Consider the following 21,781-nt stretch of genomic DNA (forward strand, 5'->3'; position numbering starts at 1 on the left):
AATAATATTCCGCTTGGCGAAGCTAAAAAAACAGAAGCTAACTTAGATGCGGCGGCGGGCGTTGCACGCTTTTGACGACACCCCGGCCGCCATCAGAGTCGGCAAGAAACATATATTTCCCCAAAGTTACGTACGTCACATGCACATATCGACACGCACGTACGGGCAAGGGATCAAATGTTTGGAAGCCAAAGCTAGACTCACCGTAGTGCGTCTGTTATCCTGCTCAAAACACAACACAACCTCCTGGTGTTGGTGTTGCTGTAGTCCGCCGCTCCACCGATCGCACCTACAACTTTCTTATTTGCAGTCTCCATTGTCCATTAAAGAAATTGCAAAAGATTCACCAACACAGATGTCCAGAATACTGTGGAATTTTGTCGAAGAAAACAAGAGGCTTTTCTTTCGGGTCCGACGGGGTCCAACCACTTCCGTTGCTTTTGTGACGTCACGCGCATAAATCATATCCAAATGAGTTTTTCAACCGGAAGTGTGGCGGGAATTTTAAAATTGCACTTTATAAGTTAACCCGGCCGTATTGGCATGTGTTGCAATGTTAAGATTTCATCATTGATATATAAAATATCAGACTGCGTGGTTGGTAGTAGTGGGTTTCAGTAGGCCTTTAATGATATATGAACCAACAATTACATCCAAATATAACGAAAACAAAACAAAACAAAAAAAACCCCACAAAAAAACACAAGTGCAAAACTTCATGAAGTACAAACCGAACGAAAAAACAAAAGAAGTAATATACACCTCACGGGATGATACAAAACAAATACAAAACCAGGCAAAAAATAAGTAAAATAATAAATATAAAGCAAAATGTAAACACTTATGGCTGTCCATATGATTTTATTGTTCTGTCTTTATATATTTTTTTCAATTGGAATATATTTTTTTACAATCTTTTATCTAATTGTAAAGAGAATTCCATAGTTTAACCCCCACCACTGATATACACATTTGTTTTAAAGTTGTCCTTGAATACTGATGTTGGAAATGACCTTTTCTTCTATGCTCTTCATTCTCAGAAGTGATGACAAACATTTTTTGTAAATTTGCTGGTAATGTTTTACTTTTAGCCTTAAACATGACACATAATGTCTGTAACTTTACTAGCTCCTGTAATTTCAATAAACCTGAATTAATGAATAATATGTTAGTGTGTTCTAAGTAATCTACTTTATGAATAATCCTTATAGCTCTTTTCTGTAGTTGATACAATGCCTTTATGTTACTCTTGTATGTGTTCCCCCACACTTCCACACAGTAGCTGATATATGGCAATATAAGTGCACAATACAATATGTGCATTGCCCTATAATCTAACACATATTTTACCTTATTTAATATAAAAATACTCTTAGACATCTTTTTCCGTACATGTGCAATATGAGATTTCCATGTCAGACCGTCATCCAGTATCACTCCTAAAAATCTAAGTTCAGAAACCCTTTCAATAGCAATTCCATCTATTGACAGTTTGATCGTTTCCTCCCTTTTCCTCTTACAAAAAATCATGAACTTAGTTTTTTCTACATTTAATGATAATTTATTGGCATCAAACCATCTCTTAAGTTTAATCATTTCCTGTTCAATAATTTTTGATAATGCTTTTAAGTCGTGTCCCGAACTATAAAAGTTGGTGTCGTCCGCAAATAATACAAATTTCAATAACTTTGATACCTCACATATATCATTAATATATAAAATAAACAATTTTGGTCCCAAAACCGAACTTTGTGGAATTCCACATTCAATCCTCATTTATTCAGATGTATTACTCATAAAATCCACAAACTCTTGTCTATTATCTAAATAACTTCTTAGCCAGTCTAAAACTACTCCTCTCACACCAAATGAATACAACTTGGACAATAATATAGAATGATCTATAGTATCAAATGCTTTTTTAAGATCGATAAATACCCCTATAGTGTATTTCTTATTATCAGTTGCTGTTGCTATATCCTCAATTATATTCATTACAGCTGAAGCAGTGGATCTATTGGTCCGGAATCCATACTGGCTCTCACTCAACAGCATGTTCTTTTCAATAAAACTATCTAATTTTTTTACAAATATTTTTTCAATTATTTTAGAAAATTGTGACAGCAGTGACACTGGTCTGTAATTAGTGAATCTATGTTTATCTCCCGTTTTAAAGAGTGGAATTACCTTTGCTACCTTCATTTTATTTGGAAAGGTCCCTGTTTGAAAAGAAAGATTAAAAACATAACAAAGAGGTTTGATGATACAGTCAATAGTCTTTTTTACAATTATCATGTCTATACCATCACTGTCTGTTGATGTCTTATTTTTCAGTTTTGTTACCACCGATACAATATCATTTTCACTAACATCTCCTAGAAGCATGGACTGTAGCACTTTGCTTCCCCATATCTTTATGTTCTCCAATACTCTCTGCCAATTTGGGTCCAACATTCACAAAAAAAGAATTGAATCCGTTTGCCACTTCATTCATATTTGTTATCATCTTATTATCCTCATTGATAAAATGGCTTGGAGGGTTTGTAGGCCCAGATGTTTTTCCTATTACCTTGTTCAGAATATTCCAAGTTCCTTTGATATTGTTTTTATTTTTTTCTAGTAAATTATTATAATATTCTCTTTTTGCTTGTCTCATTATTGTTATCAATTTGTTTTTGTAAACCTTATATTTCATTTCAGCATCCTTTGTTCTTACTTTTATGAAATCTTTATAAAGTTTGTTTTTCTTTTTACAAGCATTCTGTAGTCCCTTTATAATCCAAGGCTTTTTATTGTAGCTGTCTCTTTGTTTCCATACATTCGGACAATGCTTTTCATACAATGATAAATATATATTAAGAAAAGCCTCATATGCAGCATTTGCTTCTCCCCCATACACCTCATTCCAGTCTGCTTCAAATAAGTCCTTCCTAAACCTATTTATTGCCTCTTCAGTTCTTTTCCTTACATATCTATGAGTTTTTTCCTCCCTCTTTTTATCAATTGGACAGTCATAAGTAAGAAACACAGGTAAGTGGTCACTTATATCATTAATTACTAGTCCACTTTTTATATGATTTTTTATGTAATTTATAAAGATGTGATCAATTAACGTTGCACAATTTGTCGTTATTCTACTGGGTTTGGTGATCAATGGATAAAGCCCTCTACTATATACCACATCCAAGAAGTCTCTTGTTGATTTATTTCTGGGTGAGCTTAGCAGGTCTATGTTATAGTCGCCACACATGACAAATGTTTTCTTTTCCTTCACCTTACACAATAATTCTTCCAAACTATCATTAAATGCTTCTACTTTAGACCCAGGTGTCCTATATAAACACGTAACAATAACATTTCTCTTCTTTTCTATTTCTACCTCTACAGTTACACATTCAAATAAATCATCAATTACCACTGTCATACATTCAACAGATCTACATTTTAATTCACAGTCAACAAACAGGGCCACACCTCCTCCCTTCTTGTTTCTTCTACTACAGTGATACAACTCATACCCGTCAATGGAGAAATCGATAATGTTATTATGAATTATTGACCTATCCAAGGTTCCGATTACTTCACATCAAATATTCCACTTTGAAAAATATTTTTGGTGGAAGATTTTGCATAATTTGTGTGTTTGCCATTAAAAACATAGTTTTGTTTGACAAAAAAGGGTGGAAAACAAACAAACAAAAACACAACATAAAAAAAACTAAAACATTTTTAAATGAGGGATAGATCTGAAGTTGATGTAGACTCCAGAGATTTAAGCGTTAAATATAAATGTATGTATGCCCTGGCACACCATTATCATCATTTCATGACCCAAGCAAAACACTTTTTACACTTTTATACTGAAATAAATTCACCTATAACTTATTAAATAAAAACATACAAAAAACACAGTTCAGATCCATGAAGGAAAGAAGAAAGTGAATGAATGTTTAGAACTGAATACATTTACATATGTATACAAATGTTTTATTTTTTTAAATCATTTTTTTAATGAATTAAGTAACGTTTATGACAACCTTTTTCCAAAACACAATATAGAATGTGAGATATAACAGGCTAATGCATACATTTATCTTTTTTTTTCAAAACGCTTACAAAAAAGTGGGGCCCCAAAAATGTACTGTGGGACCCCATTTTTATGACTTGATGGGTCCCTGGGACCCCATTTTGAAAATGTCTAGCGTCAACACTGCTGTCAACAGAGGAGAAAAAATGCTGTATTTAAACAAATATATTATTTATAAAGCAAATTCGAGTATCGATGGCAAATTTTCACCTAGTCCCGGCCTTGGCGTGCTGCCCGCCTTGGCACGCATATATGTGTCCTCTTTTTGGGATTTCAGAATATGGTCAGCCTAGATCAGGGGTCGGCAACCCGCGGCTCCGGAGCCGCATGCGGCTCCTTGACCACTCTGACGCGGCTCAGCTACATACATGCCAACCCCCCCGATTTTCCCAGCAGATTTATGGATCTCAGTGTCTTTCATAGATTACTCCCAGGGAAAAAAATAATCCTATTTACACTCTAATTACTAAATAAAGGGCATGCCCTAATTGCACTGCAGTAATTGTCCTCTATAACATTTTCATACAGCGTGCCAGTCCAGCCACATGTTGCATGTTGTTATTACTTGCACACACAGGAGACAGCAAAGCATACTTACTCATCAGCCACACAGTTTACACTGACGGTAGCCGTATCAAACAACTTTAACATTGTTATGTTACAAATATGCGCCACACTGTGAACCCACACCAAAAAAGAATGAAAAACACATTTCTGGAGAACATCCCACTGTAACACAACATAAACACAACACAACCATTACCCAGAATCCCATGCAGCCCTAACTCTTCCGGTCTACATTATACAACCCCGCTACCACCAAATCCCCCCACAAATCAACCCCCCCCCCCTCTCCGTGCGTTGGTTGAGCGGAAGAGTTAGGGCTGCATGGGATTCTGGGTATTGGTACCGTCAGTGTAAGATGTGTGGCTGCTGAGTTAGTACGCCTTGCTGTCACTTATGTGAGCAAGCTGAAATTGCATTCTACGTGTGGTCGAGCAGGTACACTGTTAGGGCAGACTGTAGAGGGCGCCAAATGTAGTGTCATCACGCTCTGATATTCGGGAGTCTCCCGGGAAAAATGAGAAGGTTGGCAAGTATGACGCTATCAAGCGCCATTCATTCAAAACTCGCGGTCTGCACTAACATCAAATTTCCACATTAAAGTGCGTGCCGGTGCGTGTGTCGGAGACCCCTGGTTAACATAGCACAAAGCATTTAAGCTTTGTATGCAGTGTTTTTCATTTAAAAAATTTTTTGTGGCTCCCATTACTTTCTTTAATTTGTGAAACTTGCCAAAATGGCTCTTTGAGTGGTAAAGGTTGCCGAACCCTGGCCTAGATATTATCACTACTTTTCTTTTGTCGAGCACAAAGAAAAGAACATTTTAGTTAAATGTAAGTTGTGTCAATTCAAATCTGCTGAAACAGCTACAAAAGCAACATGCTTCGACGAAGCTAGTAAAGAGAGACACACTTCACCTCCTTAGCATTTTTTTCGGACATTATGGAACTTTTTTTTTGTTTAGAAAATAAGGCACAATTGTATATGCATATTCACAGTTGTAAATGTATAGTTACTTTCACCATTAGATTATGTAATCAGTGCCATTGGTTTGTTTATCTGTTAGTTTCTTAGCAAAACAACTTAAAAGTAATGGGTGGATTTTCATGAACCTTTTAGGAAATGTCTGAAATGGGATAAAGAACAATTTATTAGATTTTGGGCCTGATATGGATTATTTTTACTACATTACCTTATGCCTATGCTTCTGTGTGTGTGTGTGTGTTTATTCTAGCGTCACCACAGTCACGAAGTTCCGCTATCATTATCACAAAAATGATGGGCGGATTTTGATCTAACCTCAGAATTGTCAAATATATGAATTATTTCAAAACAACAACATAAACCAATGACTTATTATAATACTTTCCATTAACAAACATCTTACAATATTTTGCCATTTTGTGTAATTTTCAGACAGAAAATACGAATTCAACAAACAAAACCTCAAAAGTTGGTCTCAACTGTAGTAGTATTGTAGTAATGTTTTATTGTGTAGTAATACTTTTTAGTTACATGGAAGGCACTAAATACTAAAAACAGCTTTTAGTTGGACAATCCCCTTCATCAGTTGTTCACATTTTGGCATCAGAGACCAAGACGGCACCAAACATTGGATCACCATTTGCAACACTTCAAACAGGATGCCCTCAGATGGAAGTGGCCACTGAGTTTAGTGTTTCACAGAGTGTCAGCAGCAAGGTCACAAGAGAGGTAGAGAGAGACTGGAAGTGTCACAGAAAGGCATTGAAGTGCACATTTGGCCACATCTGACGCTATTGACCACTTCATTGTTAACAGTGCCCTGCCCTGCGGAATAAATTGGTAAATGGATTATACTTATAAAGCTTTTCTACCTTCAAATCTCTCTAAAGTGCTTTGGCACTATTACCACATTTACCTGCTGATGACACAGCATAATTTCAATCAGTCAATCAGTCAATCAGAAATACTTTAATAATTAAAGATTTTCAGCACAATCCCATTCAAGAGCAGACAAACATTACAGGGAGACAGAACAGGATCGCTGACGGGTCTGCCAACTTCCAGCGCTCCTTACAAAAAAGGGGCGCCGGATGATCACAGGGGAACTGAGGATCAAACCCGCAATCATCGAGTTGGGGGCCAACCGCTCTAGCGGAACCGGATGATGAATGTCACTCAACTGCAGGCACTGAATACTATTTGTAACGTTTTGTGAGTAGTGCATGTTACGGGCAAGAAACGATTACGTAGCAGTTATTTGATGACTCGGCTGGGTTGTCTCATCAGCCTATACCTACTTAAACAGTGCGGTGGTACCTTCATTAGTAATCTGTTCCAAACGGTCAGACGAAAACCAAATACATTTTCCCCAAAAGACAATGTAGACCCAATCAATCCATAACATACAGCCAATAATACTAACAAAAAATATTGGAGCGTCTACCAAGATTTTGTAAGAGGTGGTCAACAATCTATTGTAACTGCCGCACCCAATACACAATCAGCACTTAACCTGTTGTTCACAAAGATCCATAAATAACAAACCTCAAAACACCCCACTACAGTAACAGTCGGTTGCTTCACTACATTTTATAGATAGTTATAATTCTACATGCACACATTTTTTTAAATACATATAAATGATGAATGAAATGGATAAATTAACATTTAACATCACCTTTCCTTTATTAAGGACTTGTTGGCTGTGATGGCTATGAGAGGAGACGCATGAGGGGAGGGGACTTGCTCTACATCTTGGCGAGGTCCGCCACCTTTGTACTTTGCTACAAGTTCTTCTTGAGCAACCCCCTGGTGGAGGCGTACTTGATTAAAAAAAACACACACTTAGTGACCAACATGTGGGACTCTTTGTTTCGGTGCCCGATTTCATGGGATGACACGCAGGCAAAAGTACAAGTTCATTACCCGCAGTGTTTGGCCATACAAAAACCGAGAGTGTACACGAAAACGGGGAAAAGTGTGTGCAGAAATTTTGGTCAAAATGGAATCATACAAAAAGTGTAGCTTACAAAAAAACTACAGTATGTTTGACTGTACATACCAACACAACAACCACAAAGCTGTGCATTCTCCATTATGTGCCTGTCAGATGTCTTCAAAGTAGTTTTACTATATTTTAGTTGTATTCATTTTCATTATACAACAGTTAATAAATGTTAATAATGTTAAAAATGGGATTTCAATATTCACCCGGTAATAAAGGCTTTCAAAGGCACAAGTAGGTAAATGTGGTACAAATTAATTTACATTACATGATTTCCTATGAGGAAATTTGGGAAGTCAACCAGCATCCCGGAATGAAGTGTGTTTGACTTTTGGAGGATTATTTGTATTGAATTCTCAACCCGTTGGGTAAAAAATAAAGTCGCATTAAACCACAAAAAAAAATCTATCCAAATCAGTGGGACTAAGAAAATAACAAATGAACCTCCAACCCGCTGCGTAAAAGATAAAGTCGCATTAAACCACAAAAAATAAAAAATCAATCAATCCAAATCAGTGGGACTAAGAAAATATAGCAAAGATTTGGGGATTTTTGCCCCCATGTCCTCAGACTGTAGTTAGATTGGACTTCTTACTATTTCATTATTATTATTGAAGCAAACTAATTCATATTCAGACTTGGCAGATAGTTGAGAGAGTTGTAACCTTTTAAAAGTTAACATTTGAAACTTTTTTTTGCAAACCAGAAACAGTTTTCCTGCTGTCTAATACCTCAAGCAGGAAAGTCATACAGTACTTCACATTACACAACAATAGAGACTTAGAGAGACATCATTGCCATTATATTCTTATCCTAACCTGATGTGTGTTTGTGTGTGTTATTTCAATGTTAAGATTTGCAGCATGCAACCTGTTCTCTGCATCCAACAATCATGCTATAATGTGCTGCTCTTCAGGCTCCTACAGGACAAATGTTCCTGCTAAATATAGCTCAGGTTTTACAGTTAGTCCACATAATGCCCCTTATCAACATGTACTGGCATGAAGCCCTCAGCACTGCTAACCTTCTGACTGGTAGAGACACTAGAAACATTCGAACATTAAATATCCAAATATGATCAATATGTTTAACTCAAATATTCAAATTAAACTCTCCGCATGAACAACTTTAAAAAATGGTGTTGTCCCTTAAAGGGGATTACTCTTATATTTAGTACAACTTGTCAGACTGAAGTATATTTATTCAAAAACAGACAGGTGTTAATGACAGAGGTCAGAAAATTTAAAAAGCAGAGAGAGACATTATGATGCAGAGACTTCAAAGGATTATTTTCATTATTACTTTGGAAATATTATAATATTAAACCCCCTGATTTGTTGTGTTGGGCAGAATAATGCTTGCCTGGAGTCTTTGTACAGATGAAGTGTTTTTTCTTTAGACATTAGCAAACTAGTTGGACTTCTAGTCCAAACAACCCCTCTGCTGGCTCCAGCCAGGCAGTGCACTCCACTTTCCTTCAATTGCTTCATGACATGATTCTTCAACAGTCAAGTCGATACAGCAAACACAATTCTGACATATTTGTGAACCAAATTAGGGAAACATAGGCCTTTTTTTGTTTGTAAGTATTGAATATTTTATCATGTATATTTTGTTCAAGAATATGGAATTGTTAGCTCTGTGTGTGTGTGTGTGTGTGTGTGCATGTGAGTTTGTGTGTGCGTGTAAGTGTAGGTGTGTGTGTAATTCACACCGGTAGATGATGCTTTTGCCATGCAAGAACATGAGCGCTGAGGTGATCTCCGCTGCGTAGAAACACGCTCGGGGCTCTTCGAATCGCCTGGACTTTTGAATGTGGAACATCAGATCCCCACCGCTTACAAACTCCATTACAAAGAAGAGACATTGCTGTAAGATATGAGGGGACATAGGATTTACACACATGCCTAGGTGTTATGATGAAAGTCATGACTTGTGACCAGGCCAAGATCAGTTCAAGGACATTGCTGTATCTCATACACATCACGTCACTATAATAGATTGCTCTAGAACTATATGTGATTTGAAGTTAGTAGGGTGAAAAAAATATTGATCGAATCCATAAATCTTTTTTTCTCATTACACGTTGCGGTCTGCCGTGCGTAATCTAGAAATAAGACTCGGGGGAAAGAGAAGTCGGCTAGAGGATGTAACTCATGGGACTGCGTTTAAAGCTTAATCAAGTGGTCTGACAGACAGTCGACTATTGCTGCAGGGTTTCGAGGGGTCTGCTTTTTAACATGTACTAGTTATGCAGACAATATGCTTGTTCAGTGCTGCTTGTTGAGTGATTGCAATCACTCATCACATTTGTTTACAGTGCAGTATTATTTGTCATATTTTTAATCCCTTCATATAGTGATGTTTTGTTGATGCATTTGTTAATATAGCAAATAAAAACGCCTCGTTTGAACAGCGGTTTTGAAAGTGTACATATTTGGCCTACGGTTTACCACTCCAGAAGAAAAAAGGAAAGTATATTTTTCAAACCACTAAGCTAAACTAATTTCAAATTCCAATGTGGTTAGAAAACCCTACAAAATGAGTAGCCCAAGCTATATTACATTATATTTTATAACACATAACTACCTACAAGAGATCTATCTTTACTGTGTATTCTATCCCAGTCTTAACATGACCTGCATTTATGAAATGATGCAGTTTTTGGATAGAATGGAATGGAACTCCATTGTCATTGCACTTAAAAAGTACAATGAAATTACATTTTCAGTACAAACCCGTCCAAGAACAGACATACATATACAGGGTAGACAGAACAGGGAGACTGATAGGTGGCCACAATGGCAACACCCTGTAAAAAATATAGGAATTAGGTAAACATTAGGGGAGGGTAAAAAAAAAAATCCCAAACTAAGATCCTATTTAGTCGACTAACGCATCTTCGAAGTTGAAGAGCATCTCATAAACTTAAAAAAGACCTGTACTCCATATAAAGTAAATTTCACACTAACCTTGCTGAGTGTTATTATTTTAGCTGAAATTAAGCATTTTTTTCAAATGTTGAATAATATATGACTAAAAAGGTCATATGAAGAAACAAACTAGATGTATTCTATATTTTGTATAACTACACTGAGTGTGCACAATTGGCATCTTGGAAACTGGACATTGATTAAAGTGCACTGTACGGGTATCTCGCTTAATAAATTGGCTCGCCCATGGTGTACAACAAGTAGTGGTAGAGTAAGCGGGCTTGCTCCTGTTCTACCGTTTTTAATAGTAACAGTAATTCAGTACAGTATGAGTCATTTGGAAATATTAGCTTCAGTTACTGTTGCGTAGATGTCCCAATAATTGGCCTGCAAACGGCGCTTCAAGTTAGTTGTATTTTTACCAGAGAAAATCATGCCACAGGGTTTACAACGCATCTTGTTGTCTACTGCAAGCAGAGATGATGTGTATCTGTATGTCTTCTCTTTCTTCCAGGTGTAGAAGACATATTTGTAATGTGTGCAACAATACAGTAGGGATGTAATGATATGAGAATTTCATATAACGGTTATTGTGACTAAAGTTAACCCGGTTAACATTATCGCGGTATTGTTGAATGTACTCAAAACATTTTTTACACATCCATCCATTTTCTACCCCTTGTCTCTTTTTGGGTCACTGGGGGCTGGAGCCTATCCCAGCTGTTTTTATGTTAGCAGTTAAGCTAGCGAGCTGGCGTCGGTCAGTCCGTGAGTTTATCAAAGTGCAGCTATCAATCTAGGTTTTTCAGTTATTTTAATTTTCAAAGGGGAATATTAACCGTCAGGAGTTTTGCTGCAGTCATCATTAATACCGTTTATCGTTACATGCCCACAATAGTGTTGTTTCCCAGTGAAAGATCCAAACACTGGGTCTTATTTCTGATTAGATCGCCGCTGTGATTTACCCCCTGCGCCTCTCCCACTTGCTACTGTGATTGGATAGATTCCGAAACTTGTCCCACCTGCCTAAAGACAAAATTAAATATGTTTGGATTTTGTTCCAGTCAACATTTTCGTCTCGTTTTTATTTGTCAACTTAAGTATCAATTCAGTTTGTCATTGTTTTAGTCAACATGCATTTGTTTTGATTCGTTATTGTCCTATTATATTGAGAGAAAAATCGGCCATTGGAAAATCTTTAGTCAACAAACACTGGTTTGAGACAAGAAAAAAAAACTCTGGCAAAGCACATATACATATTATGACACACAAAACCACCTGGGGCACTGTTTCGTTGTCCATCATACCACGGGGGGTTAAGGGGCGAAGGCGTGAGAGTTGGGGTGTATGTTTGCATATCTGTGTAATATTAGTCAAAGTGTGCGTGTTTGTCCGTAGGCCTGGAAGTCGCTCCGTTCGACACCACAAAACCGAGTCAACATCCCAGTTGTCTTTGTAAATGGGAGAAGGTATCAGAGCGTCTTTCGCTGCATTGGTCTCACTGGGGTGTTTACTGCATGACCCTGCCAAGACCAATGCAGAGGGAGCTGAATTGTAGATAAGGATTATTTTGGTTGGGGCGAGCAAACACATTCCAATAGTTTGTGTGCACTAGTTGTTTGTTGTGGCTCTCAAATTGATCATAATCTTGCTTTGCATAGCGAAAAGCTTCTCCAAGATGTTACTTAGCTTGCGATTTGGTCCATAACTCCGAAAGTCTGATGGACATAGCCGACACCTCTGCCCACCCTTCAATTATTTGTGGCAGCTTCAAGGTACCGAACGGCTTCCAGCATCTTCCAATGTGTCCATACACCAGGGCAACACTTACTCAAATCAGCAGATGTGTTAAGAGGCTGGAATGCAGCTTTACGGAGTGACACCAAGATGCAGCAGACATGAAGCAGACGGTGAGTAAAAAGAAAATGATTCAATATAAACAGAAAGCGGACTCACAAAAGGAGCGAAGAAATAACAAAAGAAGGCGAGTGCAGCTCATTAGTGCATGAGACACTGAACTTATTTTGTGGAAGGTAAATAGACACTGCATGAAGCAATGCGAAGCAGTAGAAAAAGCAAAGACCGAACTTAAATAGGAGACTGATTGGTAGCCAGGTACAGATGTGTCCTGGTTGCCAATCGGGCAGCAGGTGTGGAAGCCTGTGCACGAAACGAGGAAGTGGAAATGACAAAATAAAGGCACAGAACAGGAACTAAAATAACACACAGAGAAAAGGCAAACATAAGTACAAAAACAGTTACAAAAATGTAACAGTATGGCCCCTCAACTTAACAGCTACCAGACGTAATATGGAAAGAAAAAAAAGAACATGAGCATGTCCGTAACAAGGGAGGGCAGCAGAATGACTTTGGTGGCGAGTCGTTAAACTGCGGCCTCGATCCTTGGCCGGCACACTGGCCACGTGACCTCGAAGCCAGCAGAGAAGAGTCTGGTGCCGACTTTGAGCGTGACATCGCCTCAGCTGGCGAGGGGGATTCAAACCAGTGCATGATGGCTGCGGGGGCAGCTGCAGAAGTCCACGCAGAAGTCCCAGGCGGCGCTGCTGCTGGCTTGCAGGACGTCGGCAATTTGGACGTGCACAGGGTGCGCACCTCTATAGCAGGCGAGCGGGCTGATGGGCTGAAGGTCTAGCAGGCTGCTGGGCTGGAGGTCTAGTAGTCTTCTGGGCTAGAGGCGAAGATGGCATCGTCAGAAGAGCCACTGGAAGCAGAGGTGGTGTCGGACCCACTGGAGGAGCTGGTGGCATTGTCGAACCCACTGAAGAAGCTGGTGGCAGCGTCGGACCCACTAGAGGAGCTGCTGGAATCATCGGACTCACTGGATGCCGCACTGGAGATGGCAGCGGCGGAAGGCCGACTGGAAACAGCACCGGAGACGACGTCTGCGGTCTCTCGAGTGCAGTCGCAGAAGCAAGAGGTAGCTGCCCCCCCCCCGCAGCACAGCCTCCTATAGCCCCCCAAGGGACAGATGCCAGACGTACCCAGAAAAACTCACAAACAAGAGGGAAGGGGGAGAGGGAGCTTAAGGGAGGAGCCGAGTACTGCGACCATGTGGCCATAAGATTGAAAAAATTGTCAAAAAGGGCGGCTCCCTCTGCAGCCCTGACCATTAGTTGGTTTGCATCTCTAAATTAACACTAGTCTGGGAAAAATGAGTTGCTGCGAAATCCCAAGTAGGTCAGATCATTTTGTCAGGAGGCTGGAATGCAGCTTTGCTGTGTGACCCCAAGATACAGGAGACGGGAAACAGATGGTGAGTAAATAGAATATTATTTAATATAAAAACAGAAGGAGCACTCACAAAAGGTGCGGAGAAAAAACAAAAGAAAGCGAGTGCAGCTAATAATATACAAAACGTATTTTGTGGAAGAAAATAGACACTACATGAAGCAATGCACAACAGTAGGCAAAGCAATTATCCACCCCGTCTTTAAGGCAGGGCTATACTGAAATAGGAGACTGATTGGCAACCGGGTACAAATGTGAAAGCCTGTACACGGAACAAGGAAGTGTAAATGACACAATAAGGGCACAGGACAGCAACTAAAATACCCCACACATAGAAAAGGAAAACATAAGTACAAAAAGGATGTAAGAGATGTCCTGTTATCAAAGGTTCCAAAAAGGTAGATGTCTTCAACGTCCTTGACTGAAAGAATCACCAAGCACACGACACTTCACTTCTCCCAAGAGTCCATGGTGTATTGAGCAACAAATGTTCCGTCAGGACAGTCAGGTTCCCTCGAACCAGAGCTCCTCATCAATAAGATTTTGTCAATTTTGTTGAGAGAGAAGTTAATCAATTCCATTGTTTAGATTTTGGAGAGCAGTGCAAAAAGAGCCTCCAAGAAACAAGAAAGTTAAAACAAAACGAGACAAAGAAACAAAGCAAGAGAGGTAAGTGAGAGGGAAGAGAAAGTGTTCGCCTTCATTGAGAGTTGGATACAAAGACCAATTAACCACAATTTTAAGGAGACAACATGATAAGTTGGCTCATGCCTGTCCAAACAACTGTGTGATTGTGAAGTTTAGTGACTTGACATGAAGTCGAACATAGCCCCGAGTTGGTCCTGAAATATAGTTTTTTCAAGGGGTTATTTGGACTAGAGCAGGAGTGTCGCACATAACACAACTGCTGCTCTTTGAACTCTGTGGACATTATAAAACATGTCCAATCACTATATATAATTTAAAATTACACATATATGAATCCATTACGGTGCATGATGGGTGATATGCAAAATACACTTCCCAATGTTTTCCGCACTTCAGCTGCTTGATATTTCTGATTGATTACAAAACTTTAAAGAGGTTGCTAAGGAAGAAAACAAGGTAAGAGTCAAACTTTCACATAGTCTTAATATTTAATGTTTTATCGTTTATACTTCATACTGAATTGTCGCCACGGTCTAATGTGGGGGGTGTTGTTAAAGTTGAAGTAGTTGAAGTTACGTATTGTTCAATCTGTTACAGCTTTCTTTAATCAATGCAAATTGAAGTGTTATTTTGGTACAAATGATTGTTCTTACGCTCTTCTGTGTGATGGAAAAAAGCATTATAACGAGTGTATTTGTGCGTGCGTATCTATGTGAGTGTGGGCGCGCATCCTTATAACAGCGTATTGACCCTGGAAAATATGGCTTTACTGCAGGTTGTACGGTATTTTTACATGCTTGGCAAACTTCCCTCTTCAATTTGGTATGGAATTGATATGCAGATTGAAGGTATTGCGATCGCAGATTACGTGGAAAAACAGCTGTGTAAACGTGATCACATATCACTCTGAGACAGCACAAAGAGTTTGAATAAATAATAATTTTTAAAAAAAAGCCATTTGTGTAGTGATTTCGACAATAAATGAATTTAGATGCTTATCTAATTACATTACACATAATTAATATCTATATAAGTACATTAACTTCAGAACTGTATAAAATATATAAATATATACTGTATATATATATATATATATATATATATATATATATATACACATACATACATACATACATACATACATAGTTACTATACATACAGTCGGCTTTCGGCCCCCGGTCCAATTTTTTCCACCCAATGCGGCCCTCAAGTCAAAAAGTTTGTACACCCCTGGACTAGAGAGTAATGAACTGTAAGATCAAGGCATGATTGATAGAACAATACTGGACTGTCCATGAGTTGACACTAAGTCAGTTAAAATGTCAAGATGCCTTTCCAAGGAAACAAGCTAAACATGTTTGATTAACCAAACCAGAAATATCCGATAAACATCACACCCAATCACAATTCACTATGGCACCATATTACACCACCCACAAAAAGATTGTTTAGACCAGTGGTTCTCAAACTTTCTTCACCAAGTACCACCATAATGACAGACATTAAATTACAGTAGTGTAGTAGGCCTAAGTATTCGTTAAAAACAAGGCAGATGTTTTATTTAACAAGTATATTGAATATTTTTGGCCACTGTAACATTACACAAAGTTTGAACAGTAACACTTATGTTTGAAAATAAAACACTGTACTTAAATGATTCAAATAAATTTAATTACACAAACAATATTTAATTAATTGACTCTTTGTGTGCCACTAGATGAAGCCCACGTAATGTACCAAAGTTTGAAAATAACCGGTTTGATTATAATGTTGTTGTTTTTAAAAAAAAATCTATTTGCAAAGTCTTTTTAAGAGTAAATGCTTAATGTCAACATGCATTTGATGTGGCTCACACAGTGTGCCGTCCTGTCTTAAGTTAAATACAGAGCATGGCATGATGGTACAAAAGCTACTTTGTGGTGTTGCTTTTCAGAGTTAAGTCTCATCTTCATGCTGCTCTATTCTGAACCAGTTCAAATTGGGTAAGCAGAGGCTAAAAGACCTAAAGAAGATTAGGATTGTACTGCCTCAAAGCTCAGACAGGAAAAAGAGCAAGTCAGCATATCTCATGACAAGTTGCACACAGCTGCCACCTTTTAACCAATTTATGTCCTGCAAAATTGAATTAAATACAAAATCTTGTGTATATAATATATTATAAAAAATACATAACATACAAAAAACAGTAATGTAATATTTAAAATAAAATTTAAATAAAGCATTATACTATTTACTACAAATACATTCAAAGGCCACCACATCAGTTAAGTCCAATAAGTTACAAGTGAAATGTTCTTAAAATGTGGGCGTCGTGGCTCGGTTGGTAGAGCGGCCGTGCAAGCTACTTGAGAGTTCCAAGTTTGATTCCCGCTTCCGCTATCCTTGTCACTGCTTTTGTGTCCCTGGGCAAGACACTTTACCCACCCACACTAGTTTAAATGTAGCTTAAAGGATTTATATGATGGGTCTCACTAAAGTGCTTTGAGTCTCTAGAGAAAAGCGCTATATAAATATACTTCACTTCACTTCTTAAACTCTACCATTAGAGATTGGTTGACAATAGATGCACCTGATTAAATAGTAGTTTAAGTAAAAAAAAACACAGTGGTACCTCGGTTTTTGTTAGTAATCCGTTACAATAGGTCTTCCGAAGACCGAGCAATTTGTTCCTTACACCGAAAAATATTAACACAAACACATTTTAAAGATAATAATTACATTTTGCATTCAGAATATATATAAACACAAATAACGGATGAAATGGATAAATGAACATTTAACCTTACTTTTACCTTTATTGAAGTTTGGGAAGATGGCAAGGCGCAAAGAGGGAGGGTTTAAGAGGAGTTCTGGTACATGGTGGGTTATTTGCTGCCATACTCAATTTAAAAAAGCACAGACTGACTGACAAACACATAGTATTCTTAATTGGCACACTCGAATTTGCGGAATGAGACTAAGTTGTAAATGGGGCGTACAAAACCAAGGTAACACTGCAAGAGGAAGCCATGCACCTAAGCTAAACATAAAGTATAAACCAGTGCTTCTCTTTTGTCATGCCCCCCTTGGAGAAAAAGTTTTTTTTCACATGTATTTATTTATCCGTACAAACCACTAAGTTTTTCTTCACATTTATTTATTTATCCGTACAAACCACTCCATGAGTTGCTGGCACCAGCACCGTCCTGGTTGAATACTTGTGTATTGTTTTCTGAAAAAAATGACGATAATACTGGAAGTCCTATGCCTCTGAGGCCTCCCGAGACACTTCAATGCGCCTCCCATTGAGAAGCACTGGTATACATCATATAACAAAGACAAAAAGGTGTGTGCGCGTGTGTATTTACTCACCTCTGTCTGAAAGCAGCAGTATAACTGTGTGAGGTATGGGTGAGAACTGCCTAGTGCTAGCACCCTCTTTTCAGTCATGGTACACTCCACATCATCATCCTGCAAGATGATGTCCTTTTTCAGCACCTTGACTGCAAAAACCTGATCATTCTTGTTTAGCTTTGCAAGCATCACCTGCAGATAGACCACACACACACACACACACACACACACACACACACACACACACACACACACACACACACACACACACACACACACACACACACACACACACACACAAACACTTACTACAATATCACCGGGAAGGTCGTGCTAACACAGACAACGTAACACAAGTTTCCCACCTTGCCAAAGCTGCCTTTGCCAAGCACTTGAAGAAATGTAAAATCTGAGATGCAAAACCTAGGGACCTCCAGGTGAGACTTAAAACTGATCTTCCTTTCCTTGGGCGTTTTTGTCTGATGTTCACTTTTTGTCTGGAAAGACAAAGGGGACACTAGACGATTAAGAAAAATGTCCTTTTAACTGAGCCGTTTAGAAAATGTTCATACTCTTGGCAAGTTTGAAATGAGTTCTCCAGGTTCAATGCCCATCTCTGACAACTTCTTGGCCAGTTCAACATTGTTGACTCCACAGTTCTGTGCAACATTCTGTTCGCATCGGATGTGAACGTTGATTTTACAGACTGGAAGGAGAAACCAGAGTGGAAAATTGTATTTAGTGAAGAACAGTTGCAACTAACCAGAATCTTTTTAGACTTTTTTTAACTGCTGATGAAACAGGCCAATACTTTTGCAGTGCAAGCCCTGCTTGAACAATCCATACAACAGTGATCCACAGTGATTACAGAAAGCAGGCGACTTGTAGTTGTGGATGCTGAACTGGTGTGGGACGTTGATGCTGAATCCAGAGATTGCAGGCTGCAACATAAACATTTAAAACATTAAGAGTTGGACTAAACACTCCTTGCATTAATTACATCACTGGGAAGATTCCCATTTAAATATGTCACCTTTAAAGCAGACAAAAATAAATGCATAACAGAAGAAACGAACAAATTAAAAAGATGGTTTGACAAAAACAGGCTATCTTCGAATCTCAGTAAAACTAAAATAATGCTATTTGGTAACAGTAGAAGAGAAAGTCAAACACAAATACAAATAGACGGAATAGAAATTGAAAGAGTAAATGAAATCAAATTTCTAGGTATAATGATTGATGATAAATTGAACTGGAAATCTCATGTAAGAAACATACAACATAAAGTAACAAGAAACACGTCAATAATGAATAGAGCAAAACATGTTCTAGACCAAAAATCAGTTCATATTATCTACTGCTCGCTAGTGTTACCATATCGGAGTTATTGTGTAGAAATATGGGGAAATAACTACAAAACTACACTTCATTCATTAACGGTGTTACAAAAAAGATCAGTTAGAATAATACATAATGTTGGAGAGAGAGAACATACAAACCCCTTATTTATTGAATCATAAATACTGAAATTCCACGACATAGTGATCCATTTTCTACCGCTTATTTCCTTCGGGGCGCTGGAGCCTATCTCAGCTGCAATCGGGCGGAAGCCGGGGTACACCCTGGACAAGTCGCCACCTCATCGCAGGGCCAACACAGATAGACAGACAACATTCACACTCACATTCACACACTAGGGTCAATTTAGTGTTGCCAATCAACCTATCCCCAGGTGCATGTCTTTGGAGGTGGGAGGAAGCCGGAGTACCCGGAGGGAACCCACGCAATCACGGGGAGGACATGCAAACTCCACACAGAAAGATCCAGAGGCCGGGATTGAACTCACGACTACTCAGGACCTTCGTATTGTGAGGCAGACGCACTAACCCCTCTTCCACCGTGCTGCCCATAGTGAATTTGCAAACAGCTAAATTTATACACAGAGCAAACTATAATCTGCTACCCAAGAATATACAACAAATCTTCTCAACAAAAGAGGATAAATATAATTTTAGAGAAAAATGTCATTTAAAACATTTGTACGCACATACAACACTTAAGACCTTCAGTATATCAGTATGTGGAATTAAATTATGGAATGGATTAAGCAAAGAAATCAAATAATGTACTAATATGATCCACTTCAAGAAACTCTTCAAACTTAAAAGTGTTTACAAAGTACAAAGAAGAACAACCATGATAAACATTCTCAATTGATCTCATCCATCCATTCATTTTCAAGATAATCTTACTCATCTCACTATATGAAATATAACTTACTTCACCAAGTATTATTTATGTATTTATTTTTAAATTTTTTATTGTTATTACTTATGGTGTATATTGTGAATAGATTGAGAACTGGAAGTGAACAAAAGTTGTATCAACTGCTATGTAAATGAAAAGGTGTAGGATTAAATAAGCTCTGCTTCTTCCTACTCCTTTTCGAACATGTTGAATAGAGAAACTGGAAATTGTGATGTATCATGTTGTATGCATGCATGTTGGAAATAAACTCAAACTCAACTCAACTCAACATTTATATAATGAATTATAACAATAAAGCTACACAGTGGCCGCACAACCAGGAATCTGAGGGTTTGAATCTTTGAGCAGCTCTGTGTGGAGTTGGCCGGTTCTCCATGTTCGTGCATTGGTTTTCTCTGGGTACAACAGCTTCCTACCACATCCCCAAAACATGTATGTTAGGTTAATTGGGGATTCTATAATGGTGTAAATGTGAGTATAAGCAGTTGGTTGTTTATAAGTGCCCTCCCCCGAAACCAGCTTTGGTAGGCCCCAGCTGGCCTGCTACCCAAATGAGGACAAGCGATACAGAAATAGAATGGAGGGTTTATAGATAGATAGATAGATAGATAGATAGATAGATAGATAGATAGATAGATAGATAGATAGTACTTTATTGATTCCTTCCGGAGAGTTCCCTCAGGAAAATAATTAGGGCTCTCAAATTATAACTACTTTAATTCAAATTAATCCTTTTTTAAACTAATTTTGCATGATTAATAACCATTATGTTGTATTAATCACCATTGCTATGTCTGAAATATACCAAATATGTCTGAATGACATGACACAATTATGTATATTTAACATACTGAATGTTTATTAACAGCTCCACATCAATAAGGTTCTGTTGTGAATCTTTAGCTTAATCTACTGTAAAAACATAAACTGGTTATCGCGCCAAACTCAAAATCATTGTTCATACAAATAGTGGGGCGGGCCCCCCTGGGACGGACAGGGGTGGTGGCAGTGCGATCCGTGTGACCTCGGGGAACATGCTTTTTTTCTGTACCACAATATGACGAAGCGTATGTAGCACTTGGCTTCACTGTAACCAAAGTGGGAGACGAGGAAAGGCCGGTGTGTTGCTCCCTTTAATGTTAATAAGCTTACAATGTTATGCAGAGGTATAGTTATAACAATTTATAGACAAATTACACTATTTATAGTCACGGTGGAGTGTGGGGGGCAAAATATTTTATTCTTCCTAGGGGGGGCGTAACACAAAATAATTGAGAAGCACTGCACTAAATCAAATCGCATCGAATCGTTCTGTTTTATAAATACATTGTTTTTGAATCACATCAGAACCCACTAATCGAGATGCGAATCGAACATCACAAAGATATTTACATCCCTTATACATACACATACATATACACACACGGATAGATAGCCCCAACTTTTTTTAACCTAATGTGGCCCCCATGTCAAAATGTTTGGGAACCCCTGCCTTAGGACGTCTTGAGATTGAAATTGAAGAAAGTGGATCATTTCAGGAGTGTTTTCTTTTTGTGTACTTCCTGTATGAAAAGTGTCTTGTGCACAAAACAGACAATGATGACGTAATTACCTTTAACTTCTGCATGCGTGGTGGACACACAGTGAGAACTTCTCGGTGGCAGCGTTTGTGAACCACACATGTACACACTATGGCGAAAACACAGTCAA

General features: G+C 38.2%; 1 protein-coding gene across 2 annotated transcripts in view; it reads right to left on the reverse strand.

Annotated features, from left to right (window-relative positions):
* prkcha (protein kinase C, eta, a) overlaps window positions 1-21,781 on the reverse strand; it is a 70,132-nt gene that overhangs the window by 9,591 nt on the left and 38,760 nt on the right. Inside the window, exons 5-10 of one of the 2 annotated variants that reach the window (XM_062042155.1) lie at window positions 21,684-21,760; window positions 18,615-18,744; window positions 18,376-18,509; window positions 18,169-18,300; window positions 17,822-17,920; window positions 9,355-9,509 (exon numbers count right to left, since the gene is read on the reverse strand). In XM_062042155.1, coding sequence (XP_061898139.1) covers window positions 9,355-9,509; window positions 17,822-17,920; window positions 18,169-18,300; window positions 18,376-18,509; window positions 18,615-18,744; window positions 21,684-21,760 — 727 coding nt within the window. Of the gene's footprint in view, window positions 1-9,354; window positions 9,510-17,821; window positions 17,996-18,168; window positions 18,301-18,375; window positions 18,510-18,614; window positions 18,745-21,683; window positions 21,761-21,781 lie in introns of both variants that reach the window. The other variant, XM_062042154.1, reaches the window with a different exon arrangement.

Source organism: Entelurus aequoreus, linkage group LG03 (assembly GCF_033978785.1).
Source record: "Entelurus aequoreus isolate RoL-2023_Sb linkage group LG03, RoL_Eaeq_v1.1, whole genome shotgun sequence".
In the NCBI taxonomy this organism is placed as follows: domain Eukaryota; kingdom Metazoa; phylum Chordata; class Actinopteri; order Syngnathiformes; family Syngnathidae; genus Entelurus; species Entelurus aequoreus.